The 16,850-nt window shown below is 39.9% G+C and overlaps 1 protein-coding gene across 2 annotated transcripts in view; it reads right to left on the reverse strand.

Moving 5' to 3' along the window:
* LOC134949316 (cytochrome P450 2B1-like) overlaps positions 1–16,850 on the reverse strand; it is a 46,982-nt gene that overhangs the window by 25,448 nt on the left and 4,684 nt on the right. For both annotated transcript variants that reach the window (XM_063937811.1, XM_063937812.1), the window contains exons 2-4: positions 13,611–13,773; positions 4,484–4,633; positions 3,471–3,631 (exon numbers count right to left, since the gene is read on the reverse strand). In XM_063937811.1, coding sequence (XP_063793881.1) covers positions 3,471–3,631; positions 4,484–4,633; positions 13,611–13,773 — 474 coding nt within the window. The remainder of the gene's footprint in view (positions 1–3,470; positions 3,632–4,483; positions 4,634–13,610; positions 13,774–16,850) is intronic.

Here is a 16,850-nt window from a genome sequence, read left to right on the forward strand (position 1 = left end):
CTCTTAGCTTACAGTATAATTAGTTAACTTGACACTTAAAACTTATTTACTGTACATTAAATTGTACCTACTATATACAGCACTGTATCTGAATATATACACATACACACACTACTGGGTAATAGTTTTTGAACACCCCAATTTGTTATGTTTTTATTGAAATTTAAACAACTCAAGTTTAGTGAATTATTTAAAACGGTATGAAGGTAAGTGGTAAACTTCAAGAGGTTAAAATAAAAGTTTAGGATACTAAAAATTGAAAAATATATATTTTAGAGTTATAAAAAAACCTTTTTTCAGGGAACAAGTAATGAGTGAATAACTCACAGCTGTTCTGCAGCAATGAAAAAGAGGCCTGTCTGGGCCATGAAACACTGCCAGTGGGCTTCTGAATACTGGAAGAAGGCAGATGAAATAAAATTTGGAACATCATTCAAGGCTTTTGTACACCATTAAGCAGGCTAAAGGATGGTTCCTCAGCACCTGGCATTCCTTTACTAAGCAGCGACTTCTAAAACCTGCTGCTTCACAGCGCGTTTAAGCCTTACATTTAAAAGGGTAATGTTTCAGTTACGAAAACACCCTATTTTTTGTTGTGTCAGAACTACTGTATCTTCAAGGGGAAAAAAAAAATGGTAGGTTTCAAATCCTGGAATGGCCAGCACAGACACCAGACTTAGGGGGTCATTCAGACCTGATCGTTGCTGTGCGTATTCACACAGCGGGCGATCAGGTACTAAATGCGCATGCGTATGCACCGCAATGCGCACGCGCGTCAGACAACAAAGGGCATCGCTGTTCATGGGCGGGATGGTGCAAAATATCTATTCTCACAGGCGTTTGTAAGGTGATTGACAGGAGGAAGCCGTTCGTGGATGGTAACTGACCGTTTACTGGGGGTGTTCGGAAAAATGCAGGCGTGCCCAAGCGTTTTCAGGGAGGGTGTCTGACGTCAGCTTCGGCCCCGATCAGTCTGATGTGATCGCACTGGAGGGCTAAGTCCTGGGCTGCGCAGAGACTGCACACACTGGATTTTAGCAGCTCGGCGTACACATAGCATCGCACACTTGCACGGCGAATATACACTCCCCCTGTAGGCGGCGACTATCTGAATACAGGACAGCAAAAAACGCAGCCCAGCGATCAGATCTGAATGACCCCCTTAATCCCCACTGAGCTGGTTTGAGATGAACTGAGGTAGAAGTGAGAAAGCAAGTGCAACACATTTGTGGGAACTTCTACAACAGTGTTGGGAAGAACATCCTAAACAATATTTGATTTCCATGGTAGAAACAATGCGATGGATGTCTTCAGAGTTATATCAGCAAAAGGTGGCTACATTGATGAGTCAAACATTTAGATTTGTTTTTAATCCACAAATGTTTATTTGTTCAATGCTTTAATTGCAGAGTACATTGAGTGATTAAATTGTATAAAAGTCCAATAAAAACTTAAAAAATGGAGGTGTTATAAAACTTTCGATCAGTAGTATATATATATAAATGTTTTCTTTTTTTTTATTGTGAAGCAAACAACAAATAGTACAAAATAACAGAAAACGTCAACGTGCATAACTATTCATCCCCTAAAGTCAGTACTTTGTAGAGTCACCTTGCGGCAATTACAGCTGCAAGTCACTTTGGATAAGTCTCTATGAGCTTGCCACATCTTGCCACTGGGATTTTTACTTATTCCTCAAGGCAAAACTGCTCCAGCTCCTTCATGTTGGATGGTTTCTGCTTGTGAACAGCAATCTTCAAGTCTGACCACAGATTCTCAATAGGATTGAGATCTGGGCCTTAACTAGGCCATTTCAACACATTTAAATGTTTCCCCTTAAACCACTCAAGTGTTGCTTTAGCAGTATGCTTAGGGTCATTGTCCTGCTGGAAGGTGAACCTCCATCCCAGTCTCGAATCATAGGCAGACTGAAACAGGTTTTGCTCAAGAATATTCCTGTATTTATCACCATCCATTTTCCCTCGACTCTAAACAGTTTCCCAGTCCCTGCTGCTGAAAAACATCCCCACAGCACGATGCTGCCACCACCATGTTTCACTGTGGGGATGGTGTTCTTGTGGTGATAGGATGTGTTGGGTTTGCGCCCAGACATAGCATTTTCCTTGGTGGCTGAAAAGTAAAATTTTAGCCTCATCTGACCAGAGCACCTTCCTCCATACATTTGGGGAGTCGTCCACATGCCTTTTGGCAAACTCAAAACATGCCTTCTAATTTTTAACACTAAGTAATGGCTTTGTTCTGGCCACTCTTCCATAAAGCCCAGCTCTATGGAGTGTACGTCTTATTGTGGTCACATGTGCAGATACACCAGTCACTGCTGTGGAACTCTGCAGCTCCTTCAGGGTTACCTTTGGTCTCTGTGCTGCCTCCCTGATTAATGCCCTCCTTGCCTGGTCTGTGAGTTTTGGTGGCCGGCCCTGTCTTGGCAGGTTTGTTGTGGTACCATGTTCTTTCCATTTGAAGATGATGGATTTGATGGTGCTACGGGGATCTTCAAAGATTTGGATATTTTTTATTATAACCCAACCTTGACTTGTACTTCTCAACAACTTTGTCCCTGACTTGTCTGGAGAGCTCCTTGGTCTTCATGGTGTGATGCCTTTTGCTTAGTGGTGTTGCAGCCTCTGGGGCCTTTCAGAAAAGGTGTGTTTATACTGACAGATAATGTGACACTTAGATTGCACACAGGTGGACTTCATTTCACTAATTATGTGACTTCTGAAGGTTATTGGTTGCACCAGAACTTTTGAGGGGCTTCATAGCAAAGGGGGTGAATACATATGCACATGACAATTTTCAAATTTGTATTTATAAAAATTATTTTTTATATAAAATTTTCTAATTTCACGTCACCAACCTAGACTATTTTGTGCAGATCATCACATAAAATTCATATAAAAAAAATAAATTACAGGTTGTAATGTAACAAAATAGGTAAAAAGCCAAGGGGGGTGAATACTTTAGCAAGGCACTGTGTGTGTGTGTGTGTGTGTGTGTGTGTGTGTGTGTGTGTGTGTGTGTGTGTGTGTATAATTAATTGTATTCATTAGTCTAATAAATTCTTTAAATCTAGCCAGGTTTATTAATTCACTGTAAAATATAATCACTTTAGATATTAACTACTATTGCAATTTACTTATTTGCTAATTTATTTGTTAATGTAATATATTGTAAAGCTTTTATCTATTTTTTTTATTTACACATCCTCTTTGTATACTGTAGCTAATCACTGTTTAATTCACAATTTATCGCCATGAGATAGTTGTTTTTTGTTGCTGTAATTCTTTCCTCATCTAACTGTATGTATGTTTTTTTGCTAGATTAGCATTTCGTCATTGATATCGATGTAAAATGTAGATGACATTTTTTTTAAAAAAGAATTAAAATCCTGATTGTTTATGTCTCATGCATTGCTTCCATCAGGTTCTCAGATGTTTCCTATTATTTACCTGACCAGAGCCAGAGTTTAACAGCTGGATAAAATCTCTGATGTGTGCCAAGAGGGTCAGGAATTTCTTGTCCTCGTAGTCAAATCTCTCACCAAACACAATGGAACAAATAACATTGGCAACAGCCAGTTGCAGTAGATATGCTGGGTCAAATGGGGTGCCTGTAGTTTTGTAAAGAGGCCAAGTCAGTCTTTAAATTCACCTTTCAAAAACAGTAACAAGCAGATAACTATGAGTAGGTTTTGACAAAAACATCTGCACATGAAATAAAAATGTACAGTATATTTTAAAAAAAAATGTTATCTTATTTTACTGTAAAAGCTTCCTAGAATATGGTAGCCCATCATGGCCAACCATTTTAAAACCTACAGTAGACAAACTTTTGAATTCAATTAGTGGTTTCTTTTTTTGTTTGACCTAAGATGGGGATGATATGGGGTTTAGATCCCCACTTTTGTAAATAATTAGATTTTTTTTGGAGGTAATAGTACATGCCGTTTATGGAAAATATTTTTTTCCCCTAGGTGATACTGTCTGGTGGTCACAGATGATCATCAGGCAAAATCTTTTAAGGAGGTCACATAATTTGAAAGATGTGACTCCCCTCTTTCATATATGGGTTACCCGACATTTACAGATTTAATTAAGGATGTGATAGGGTATGTAATGCCTTCCCACCAATATACATAAACTGTGAGTTTATACTTTAGGGAGCTCCCTTACTCGGAGCAAATATGTATTTTCTGTCGGCTTTATCTGGACACAAATCTTGTCAATTGGGTTAAAGATAATAACCGCACTCACACTGCCTTTTTTTTTTTTTACTTGGTTCCAAGTAGAATAGGGTTGTTAGGATAATACTATATCAAAATATGCTCTTAGAGCATTTTCCATATGCCCTGCCAAATAATGCCAATGAAGTATGGTTTGGGGGTATGAGAACCTGTGTTGAATCCATGGATTGAATATTCTTTATGAATAATTTTGCTTCAACTATCATTATCTCTACCCACCGTTGTTCTTCATAAAAGTCTCCCCAAGACACCGGGCCTCCTCCTGTATCCTCTGCTCAATGCTCCTCTTCCCCATTCCAAAATTCCTCATAGTCATGACAGAGAAGCGACGCATTGTCTTCCATCTTTCTCCATTGCTCATGGTGACCCCTAAAAATCCAAACATTGTAACATCCAATTAAAGTGTTTCCCAAAATGAATTTTGCGTCATAAGTCAATCAAAAATAGTTCAACATTTATCCCTGGATGCAGGTGTAAAATGGCAGACAGTAGTCATGCAAAATAAAACATTTAGATCAGTACAAATGTGTCCTCATGCACCTAGCATCCATATGTCATTAGATGTTTTAGGTTTGGATATGTATTAATTTTGTGTTTTGGTTTTAGTTCTAATTTTGCAAATCCACACTCATGTTGTGCTTTTGGTTTTAGATCTGTATTTTTTTAAAATGCTAAAAACAGAAAAAATCATGTAATTTGGGCCTGATTTTGTACCTACAGTATTATTGTCCTCAATAGCATTAATTTCCAGTCAATTTTGATTACTTCATAGTTCACAGTATTCTTCATCTATATTGGCCACAGGCTGCCTGGCTAAACTAAGTGACCGATCAGTGGCACAAACACAGAACATGTACAGTGTATCTGTTTAAAAATGTGTTGTAAATTAGTAATGTATTAGAGCTGTAACCAATAAAAATGTCTATGCAAAAAAAAAGACCATCCCCAATGCCCCCCAAAAATACACTTCATTATGAAAAGTGGTTCTACAGTTTTGTCCTATATTATGTTGTTTATAAAAAGTGACATGCACAGTTTAACAAACCAAGCACTGCAGTATCAGGTACTTCCACTTTTGTGGTTTAAGTGCTTGGTTTGTTTGGGATCGCACCAAAAAATTTTTGGAAAGACTACCTCTGATCACTAATGAAGAGGTTGATGATATGGGTTTTAATTTATAAATATTATAATTTTGTCAAATAAATGTCATGAACTCGCCATAAAGGACGTAACATGGAGGAGGTGCCTGGATGGTTATCATCCCTACCTCTACTAACTTTGGCCTCAACAAAATTAATCTGTTGGCTTCACAAATGTCGGGATTTGGGCAAAAATAATCCTACATCCAAGAGGTGGCTTTTTTGGTTTTATGCCCAGGCATCATAATGACTTCTTAGTTGCTGCCTGACTCAAACAGCATCCTCATCATCATCATCATCATCATCATCATCATCAATATTCTCATTAGCATCAGATAGTACACAAATTTCCTCCTCATCCTGTTCCACTTCCACAGTAGCATCCTGAGTTTCTATTATGTCATCATCACCATCTTTACTTGTACTGCTCATCCCCACATTTGCAGATGTTGTAGAAATGGTGGAAGGAGGTTTCTCTACAAGTGCAGAATTAGCAATGTCAACATAGCTAATGTGGACAGCCCTAGACTCTCCTCAGGGATTTGTAAACACAGTTTGTTCTTCAGCCTTAGTGTTGTTTCTTTTTTGGGGCACTGATTTGTCAGTTTTTAAGGTGACATCTCTACCTCTTTTTTGCTCCTACTTATCTATCAACTGATTGTGATCCATATCGACTCACAGCGCTTATATTATTAATGTGGTGGGTGGCAAGGCACCTACTGAGTGTTATTGTAACACAATGCTACTGCCTGGCCCTGAACACATAATTTTTTTTATTTTTTCAATTTTTTTTTAACAAATGACATCAAATTCACAATGTGATTCACACAACACTTACATTATTAATGCAATGGCATGGCATGGCCCTGAACACACATAAGTTTTAAAAAAAGAAAAAGTTTCTATTTTTTTAACAAATGACAATAACTTCACACTGTGACTCACTCAAAGCTTATGTTATCAATGCGGTGGCATGGCCTGGCCCTGAACACACACATTTTTTTTTTATATTTTTTTTTTTAACAAATGGCAACAATTTCACACTGCAACTCAAAGCGCTTATACTATTAACGCTATGGCATGGCATTACCCTGAATACACACAAGGTTTTTTTTTTTATAATTTTTTTCACACTGCTGTGAATCACTGTGAATATATTATAGTAATGGTGACACACTAGAAACTATTGTGGGCACCAGTATGCACCAACAAAGGGTTAATGCTGCCCTGTGTTAGGAGATCTGGGCTGCACTGTGGGCAGCTAAGTTACAGCACCAGTGTGACTGTGCAGTGCACTAATAAAAGGTTAATGTCAATAAATGTGCACCACTAAAAAAAAAGAATATAATGCTACCCTATATATTAGGAGGCGCTCTGGGTGCTGTGTGCACCAGTAAAAACAGAATATATATATATATATATATATATATATATATAATGCTGCCTTGTATATTAGGAAGAACTCTTGTAGAAAAAACATTGGAGCAAGTGTGGGAGTTTAGGGGAGATGTTAAAGAACCTAGTAATGACCCTGGACATTAATGTAAACATTGGTCTTTTTATATATTGGATAATGTACGGATTACAGTATTAATATTTAGCACTGTAGAAGGTCTATAGTATAGGCAGCATCAAACATTTAAATAATATAAATAAGTAGACAGGAAAAGGTTAAACAAACCATAATAAATAAATACATACACAAACATAATAGAACCAGTAATGCACTTTCTAAGCACACATTCTCCCACCTCATGGTAAGGCTCCTGTCTCTTTTTCAGTGCAGTGACTGAGGACTCAGATCTACACACACATCAAACTTGGTAGAAGTTCTGCTCTGTCCCTTAAACTGCATGATGTGGCGGCAGCTCTAGTAATCATATTATATACAAATGCTATTGTTGTCATAATTTGAGTCACTTTTCAAGAGGAGGGGGGTTTCAGGGCTGCATTTTCCTATGTGTGCACTGTTAAAAAGAGAATATAAATCTGCACTGTATATTGGGAGAAACGCTGGGGGTTGTGTGCACCAGTAAAAAGAGAATATAATGCTTCCCTGTATATTAAATATTATTGGGAAGAGCTCTGGGGGCGGTGTGCTGTGCACCAGTAAACAAATATATATGCTGCCCTGTATGGGGGAGCACTGAGATTTCTGCATGCACTAGCAAAACCAGAATACAATGCTGCCCTTGCAGTAGTGTGCTCTAAGTCCTTCATCTGCTGTGAAATGGTGCCTGAGTCACAGCGGGAGGGACTTATATTGAATCTAGAACATGCAAGATCCGACGCAGGGATGATGGCATTTTGCCTCATTTTGGAATCCGAGCCAGCACTCGGATTCCCTTGGAAACCAGAAGATTGGGTGAGTTAGGTTTCTAGGTAACTGAACCCGCATATCCTTATATATCATATGGTGCAAGACACCAGTCGTAACTGAGCCACTCCGAGAGGTGTTTCATACTATCCTATTTGCATTGCAGATGCAGCAAAACACCACTTAAGTATCCTAGAGATGCCTGACTACAAATTTAACCATAGGAATGGTACAGGTACAAAATCGCAGATGAAGCACAACAGAAATCGGCGTGATAAAAAGCTGAATCACCATAACACTTTGTATACAGATCAAACTCAGTTGCATACAGATGTACAAATGCTGCAAATCAAATTGATCAGACAAGCTATCAATGAAGTCTGAATTATGAAACACAAAAAAGACGCTCAACGTGGCTGAGTCACCTGGGACCTGGTGACTATAGTGACAGTGCATGAGGACACCTCTGTACATGTTATTATTACATAGCTGCATCATTATTTGCCGGTAATAGTTTTCATATCTCTGATATTATATTCAAATGCTATTTATTTTTTCATTGCAGTTTTGTTTTATAGCCCTGATTAACTCACTCCTATCTAATCCATGGGTCTTCAACCTGCGGCCCTCAAGCTGCTGTGGAACTACACATCCCAGCATGCCCTGCCACAGTTTTGCTATTAAGGCATGATACAATAGAGGCAGGGCATGCTGGGATCTGTAGTTACACAACAGCTGGATGGCCGCAGGTTGAAGACCCATGATCTAATCCTTAACCTCTGTCAACAATGGGATCATTATACACTTCTCAGATGAGTGACCTGGTCTATAAATCTAGCAACTCTCTGTGGGAGAGCTGAAGTGCCTCATGTATTTTGGCCTCATTTGCTTGAGGTGAGCAAGTAAAGTAATTGTACCAACCTGTTGCGATACATCCAGCCACACATCGCATCGACACTAATCGCATGTGTAGTAACATATGCGATTAGTGTTGTGAAGGACAGTTCTTGCGATTAGAGCTGTCCTTTGCGATGCGCCACACGTGCTGGACTTCGGGAGTCCATCTGCGCATGTGCAGACCATCGGTGGCCGTGGGAGATACTGGGACAGAACCCTCTTTACATCGCATTGCAGAAGAAGCCCCATAGGCTTCTACATGGTAATTAAAGCAAAAGGTGTTACCCTGTGCAGCGGAGACCCAGCAGACGGAGGTAAGTACATACGAAAGTGGGTTTTTACAACATTTTCACTTTAGTACATCCCGTCCAGTATGATTTACTAAACATAAGGAAACGTGATAAAAGTACAGTACACAAATAATACGGATAGCAGTGTAGACTTCATGCCTTCAGTTTAAAACCCTCAAGCTCTTATCTACAATCCCTCATTGTACAGCAAAGTGGACTTTGAAGAAAACATTTCTTTTTTGCCAACAACACTGTATAAATCTGCTGCCAACTTTAATCTCTTCAATAAACCATTAGTTTCACAAAGGCTAAAGTAACATGTACCTGTTCCAACTCCTATATCTCCTTTTGCTGTTGTTAGATAACAACCTGCCTCTATCTATAGCCAAACCTATTTACAGCCCTAAAATTCACCTCTCCACACTAACATGACTGTCATTCACAAATGTCCAGCTTCCATTTCCTTGTGCCCTCTGGAACATTTGTGGGGAAATGTAATAGGGTGCAAGTAAATTCCAGAGTTCCTGGTATTAGCCAAATCTAGTCACATGACTGGAGTTTCTAAAAGGATTGGTCCACTGGTCCCTGGAAGAGGAATTAAGATGGCAGCATGCATGTAACAGATTGTGGCTCTGCCGAGACCCACAGAGGAGGAATGCAGCAACATGGCCTTACGGAGAAGCAGTGTCATGAGACTAGGATCTGTAGTTCCCGGAGGTGCTTCAGATGACTTAGCAGTCGTGGATCTAGAGTGCAAGAACTGTGTAGGTTGGATATAGTTTTGCCACAGAGACAACTGCAAACAAGTAGCTAAATCAGGAGATGTTGTGTAGATAGCTGACTTGCTCTGCTATTTGGTGCAGTTAGAACACTTGTCTTAGGATTCACTGGGAGTTTTTCTACTTGGATGCTATATAACAAATCAGACTTGAACCGATAGTGCTGGATAATCAGCTGGGACAGATGAGACTAGATACTCAGCTAAAACCGGTGGTACTGGATAATCCGCTAGAATTGATGGTGCAGGATAATCGTCTGAAACCAATGAGACTTAATAATCATCTAGAACTGATGGTACTGGATAATTAGCTAGAATCAATGGTCCAGGATAATTGCCTGGAACCAAGGAGACTTAACCAGGTTGGACCTGGAGATAAATTGGACCGTCTGGAACTGGGGAGACTTAACTAGGCTGGACCCAGAGATACACTGGACCAGCTGGAAATGGGGAGACTTGACCAGGCTGGACCCGGAGACAAACTGGACCTGCTGGAACTGGGGAGACTTGACCAGGCTGGACCTGGAAACAAACTGGACCAGCTGGAACTGGGGAGACTTGTCCAGGCTGGACCTGAAGACAAACTGGACTGGCTGGAACCAGGAAGATTTAACCCATAAAATGACAACTTGCAATAGTACTAGTGCTGCTAATGGTGTAGGACTAGAGCCCACATACATAGTAGGGAAGCAACGTTGTTCAGTCGCTGGATCCCTGTACAGAAATCCCTTTTAAACCCACTGCTGGGTAACCAGTGGTGGCGCAGAACATGTGACATTCTAGAGTCCCCCAATTGGTCAGATCAGTGAGCTGACCTGCGGGAAAATGGCAGCTCCCATGGGCTGGTGCCAGCGGGAAACTGCCGCGTGAAGACGACAGCCAACCTGTAGCTGTAGAAACCAGAGGAGCAGCCAGCCCATGCGAGTCTCCAGACTTGATCCCGATCCACAGAGAGTGGCAGACAAGTGAGCACGTGGTCCGCTGCCGCGGGACCTTACAAGCAGCCTTCCACACTGGATCACAGTAAGCTGCATCAGCAGTCCACAGTAAGATACTGCTACTATTGCCATATTTTGCTAAACACTTCTTTCTTTTTTGCCCTATAAAACTAATTTACCCTAAAAAAATATTTTACAAAATAACAAAAACATTTTTAAAGGACGTGTTGTGTATTTATTAGAGATGTGTGTGGACCCCTGTGTTTTGGTTTTAGTTCTAATTCCTCTTAGTGTATTTGTTTTGGCAAAACCAACCACAAATGTTTTGGTTCAGATTCAGATTTTGGTTCCATTTAAAATTGATTAAAAAAACAACAATAATCTTTGATAAAACTCAGTGAAAAAAACAGCCAAAATCTTTATAATTTTTGCAAGCCAAATCCTGAAATTCAGAATTAAAATCTGAATTCCGAAACACAGGACTGGGACTCCGTTCGGATCTCTGCAGGTGGTCCGGACTAGGTTTTGGTTCAGTTCTGGTCCATAAAATTTAGGGTGAATTAGGTTTTCTGAAGAACCAAACCGCACATCTCTAATATTTAACACTTTTTTAATAAAATGTGACACACTATAAAATTTTGCTAAAAATTGTGAGAAAACCTTTATTAGATTTAATGTATCTTTATTGATTGATAAGATTAAAGTCAACTACTCTAAAGTGCTAATTTCATTGTTTGCATTTCTGAGTAGTTTCTTGAAAGATTTTCTGTGAACTGTGGACTTTGATAGTGCAGAACTATACTCCCACCCGGGGTGCTGCTGTGTGTTGTACTCATGCCATTCCAGCTATGAGCAGTTAGGGATCCATGTACTAACTGGAGATAAGAGTAACAAACAGAAAAAGCAGAGAAAATCCCTGTACATATTGCTTCTCGATATGTACTAAAGGGATTTCTCTGCCTTCTGCCTGCTAGCACTAAGTGCAGGTTAGATTATTGTGCTGCCATAGACACCTATGGCAGCTCTAGTGTATCATGGGTACCTAAAGAGAGAGGTCACTTACCGTTGGATATTTTCTCCAGCATTGGCTTCGCTCCCCCTCTAGCTGCTGTTATCAGCCTCCTGCGGTGTGAAGACTTGAGATCCGGAAGTCATTTTTGTTGTTTTGTTAATTTATAAATAAAGTTTATTTAAAAAAGGCATAGAGCTGTTGTGATGTGCTATTTCTCGGGAGACTTCATGAAACAGCAAACCCGTCAGTATGCAGAATGTGCAGCTAAGCCCTTTGGGGTTTTCTTGACCATTCATGCACAATGGCCACCAATGGAGAGGGTTCTGAAGGAACCCTGTCCAGTTGACTTCTGTTATCTGTAGCCCATAGGCTACAGTGGCTAATGCCATCTTCAGTTCATCTTAGTAAATCTGACCACTTCAAAGCCTCCATAGAATCCAAGATGCAGTCGGCAGTGGTTATGAGTGGATGCAGGGCCAGCTCTACCAATAGGAAACTTTAGGCAGCTGCCTAGGGTGCCGGAATCTGGGGAGGCACCACTGGGTCTGCATATCACAAAATTAAGGATGTCTCTGAAAGAAACATTCTTGTTGTACTTAATACACGTGGTGGCTGTGGAGCTAATAAATCACACTTTAATCTGAAGGGTTGGGAAGTGGGTATTGGTGGTGGTTTGGGGCAGTAGGCCGGAGTTTTGGGTGCCGAGTGGACGGTAGATAGATAATGCTTTGACAGATGGTGCAACACTGAAATTGGTAGACTAGATATGACTAATTATATTATTACATTGTAATTATTATTCAAGTTTAAGTTATCTGAGCAGATTTACTGGAATAAATACAATCCTTCAATCTAAATTAATAGATGAAGCATAATATACTGTAATCTTTTAGTATTATTGCTATATTTTTAAACATCTTACCATAATCTGTTGCAAGAATTGGTGAAAACAAGCGCCCAAGAGTGTGATTATTAAAATCAGGGAAAATGAAGGTATAGAGGAACGGATGATAAGGATCGGTTTAAAACACTTATCTGGTAGGTAGAGGCTTGACTCAAGCAGTACTCTTTTTGTGGATTAAGAACATGCGGATAAAACAGAAGAAAACGAACATAGTGTGTACCGTTTATGTTACGTATTATGTTACTGCTTAGTTTCACAGGCCTAATTAGGGAACTAGCTTATTTTAGGCGTTTCGTCCGTCAGCAACAGGACTTCATCAAGGGGATGGGTCCTGTTGCTGACGGACGAAACGCGTTGGGAGTACCTGCAGACATCTCCTCTTTAAGGACAGATAAGCCTAAAATAATTTTAAATCCTGTACGCATGCATTTCAGTCATTTACATAGACAGATAAGCCTGATATAATTTTTATTCTGTACGCATGCTATACAGCTATTTTTATGTGTGTTTTTATGTGATTATGTTATTAAATTTTTTGTATTTTTAATATATATACTGCTCAGGCTGCAAATTTATATTTTGTGGGAATAAGCTAGTTCCCTAATTAGGCCTGTGAAACTAAGCAGTAACATAATACGTAACATAAACGGTACACACTATGTTAGTTTTCTTCTGTTTTATCCGCATGTTCTTAATCCACAAAAAGAGTACTGCTTGAGTCAAGTCTCTACCTACCAGATAAGTGTTTTAAACCGATCCTTATCATCCGTTCCTCTATACCTTCATTTTCCCTGATTTTAATAATCACACTCTTGGGCGCTTGTTTTCACCAATTCTTGCAACAAATTTTATATGCACGCCAAGCATATTTATATGCATTACAAGCTGCCGCTCTGATAACTTATTGAGAAGTGCTTTTATATGAAATAGGGACTTTTACTCCACGTTTCTTCTTTATTATATTCAGTACATTTTATCATATTTCTAAACAACACTTTTATTGTATATTCTGTGCATAATTACCACATAAACTGCACCCGAGCGCCGTAGTCTCCAATTCTATAATCTTACCATAATCCTTAAAGAACATATCAAATATATCCATCACTCCTCTGTCACTAAACACATCACTGTGATCAATCAACGCCTCCTTTACTGCATCATAGCCAATCAGAACAACAGCAGGATTACTGCCCAGGTATATGGTATACACTGGTCCATACTCTTTACCTAGCTGTGGAGACACATATTCATTATAGTGCATTACATACAGTATATAACATTGGAGCTGTTGTACATTTCCATAGACACCATATAATAGGCTCACATTGTGAATGAATTATCATCATCAACATTTATTTATGAGGCACCACAGATTCTGCAGCGCCGTACAGTCAGCAAGAAACAGAACTTGTAATCATAGAAGCATGCCAGTAACATCTTACAAATACATACAGTAAAAACCCAACACAAATTGAGACATGAGAATAATCAGTTACAGTATTTCAGAAGACACAAAGCGGAAAATAAAGAAATCTGTCAATGAGGGCGAGGAGGTAAGGACAGAAGACAGAAGAAGAAGAAGGCATATATAACACCTACACTTACAGAACACTCCCAAGAAAATGGATTTGGACACCAGTCCTCTTATGCCATCATGTATGTACTTAATTTGAGAGCTCTTTGTCATTTAGTTACATTATCCTTTATTTTAAATCACACATATTTAGCAGTCATACCCAGGACCTACAGTCACATTCTCCTTTATTTCTAGCACACATTACAAAAACTGTCATACCCCTGATTTGAACCCATGACTTTCCATACTGCATTCAGACACCTTAATCATGAAGATATTTGCTCCTGTATGGGAAGTATGAGAGTATTTTGAAATGTGTGTATAAAATAAAGGAGTGTGTGTCTGAAGGTAATTAGGGACGTGTGGTGGTGGCCAGGTGATGCTGGGGATTAAAGAGGAGGAAGTTCAAGTGAGATTGATTAAAACCGAAAAATTGACAGGTGTAATAAAACAGCGCCCCCTGCCTTTCAGTGCCCTGTGCGGTGGTACATGTTGCACCACCCTAGTTACGGCTTTGGCTGGGGGAAGAGAGGGCCCTGTTCGTGAGAGGGACTAGGAAATAGTAGATGATGAAGGTGCAGAAAAAATAGTCTATGGGGTAAATGGAGCGTGACAAGGAGGGTGACAGGATCACGCAGGGCAGGCTCGCACTTCACACAATGTCTTTGTGTAACACCCAGGGAAGTATGATATTAGTGTAGAGTATTGAATATATGCCTTACTAGTGATAATTGGTCTGTTGGCATGGGTTTTCTGCTTCTTCAGTAAGTGGTAACAAGGTTTCTGAATCTTGCATTAAACAAGTGGACTCAATTAAAACAGTTTTCAGTTTTGAAATAAAATAATACAATTTTCAATATCGCTTACAAAAGGCAAAATTAATCAGTTTATTATGCTGGAACTCAATTTGCTGATCTGAAGTCTCACACAGCACAGACAAATACAATCTGCCAATGGATGGTTATCAATAAGGTAGTCAAACAATTTCTCTTAGTTAGAATTAAATTATACAAAGACATATCAGACCCTTATTGTTCTAAGCCAATTTAAATGCAAAACACAAATACAATCTAAATAATGTTTTACACAAAACAATGCATTAAAATATAACAAATTTCAGCGCTGGGGCCCCATATACTACTTATGGCCAGTTACACAGTTCTCGTTGGAGTACTCAGAAGTTCCTTATTACATTTCCCAGTTTAGCAAGTTCTGAGCCTTAATGTACTGTACTTTACATATAGAAGGATGGCAGGGAGGGGCTTCCAAAAGTTTCTGGGTCTCCTCCAGAGGCAATAACAGCTGAATACTGTATCAATATGTTCCCTGAAATGCGGACGCTTTATTAACTCACTTTGTGCTGCACTAGTAGACTATAAAGCAACCCTGCCAGGTAGGGGAGGGTAAAAGGGTCTCCTGCTGTTAGTCAACATATAAGTCACAGATATTAGAAGTAGTGTCAAAGTCTCTCTCACTTAGTGTGATGCCTATTTACTTCTGCTCTACTTTCAGCAGCCTTTAGGCAGTGTCCCCTGCTAATGTATCTCCCTGTCACAGTTACTGCCCTAGGAGAGTGTGATCTCTGCTCACCAGCTGCAGCTCTAAAGGAGGAGGTGCTTCCTGACCCTCCTACACTGGGAGGTGAGTAGCTGCATCACTGTCCTTGGATGCCAGAAGATGTCCCTAAACACAGCCTCAATTGTCTCTGCCGCTGCCATCATCCACCGATTCTCACAGGGATTTGCGTAGCTGATCACCGAGTCCCCTAGCTGCTGCCGTCAATCTCCTTTCCTTCCAGTCACCGGGAACATCCCAACACACTGCAGCTATTAGCGCTGCTCCACTCTTTGCTCTCTGTCCTTCTAAGATGGCCGCCGCCCAACTGCCAACTGTCCCAGCCCTCAGCTGTTAACTGTCCCAGTGCATGCCAGCTACAGCACAGAGCATATCTTTAACCCTTTCCCTGCAGCAAGTCACAAAGCGTTCAGCCAGGCTGCATTTTGTAGAGGGGGAAAAGGGCACAGAAGTCACATAAATATCCATGGCAGCCCAGATGGGGTGCCACATATTTGGCCACTAGAATTATGCGTGTCCCCACGCATTGCATAACCTCAGCAAAGAGCATTGCATTTCTGAAACTGAAATACAGTTTATACATAACAACATATTTAAACAAAATTACACTATAAGAAGTTCTGCTATAACTTTCAATACTACACTTTAAGTTTCACAAATGTACCATAAATATTAGTGACACAATCAATTTGCCATATAGCAACAATAACATTTAAACACTTTAACTAGTTACACTTTCTTACAAAACTATTGTATAAAATGGATACTTTTGTTACATAATCACTTTTGCATTTTCTATTGCCAGGATCTAATGGGAAGAAATCCCTTTGGACCTCTTTCCCGGTCTTCTCACTGTCTGTTGCAAAATTGAGATAAAGCCTTCTCCACTTATTGTGGTGTATTCACAGTCTTTGCGATGCCACTCAGGGAAAAGCCAAGTCACAGACTTCTTAGCTTCATTAGATGATTTTGCAGGAACTTGGAGGTCAGAGGTTACCATAGCTGTATCTGATGCACTGGGTTTAGGGGAAACCTCCAAGTCTTTCTCTATAGCCATGTGGATCTCTTCCTCTGTGACCTCTTCCTGGTCTGCTACACCTGAATTTGCCTGATCAAGGTAGGCCACACTAGAACCGATGTCCTCCATTCTGGCCTCA

Source organism: Pseudophryne corroboree, chromosome 8 (genome assembly GCF_028390025.1).
Source record: "Pseudophryne corroboree isolate aPseCor3 chromosome 8, aPseCor3.hap2, whole genome shotgun sequence".
NCBI lineage: Eukaryota > Metazoa > Chordata > Amphibia > Anura > Myobatrachidae > Pseudophryne > Pseudophryne corroboree.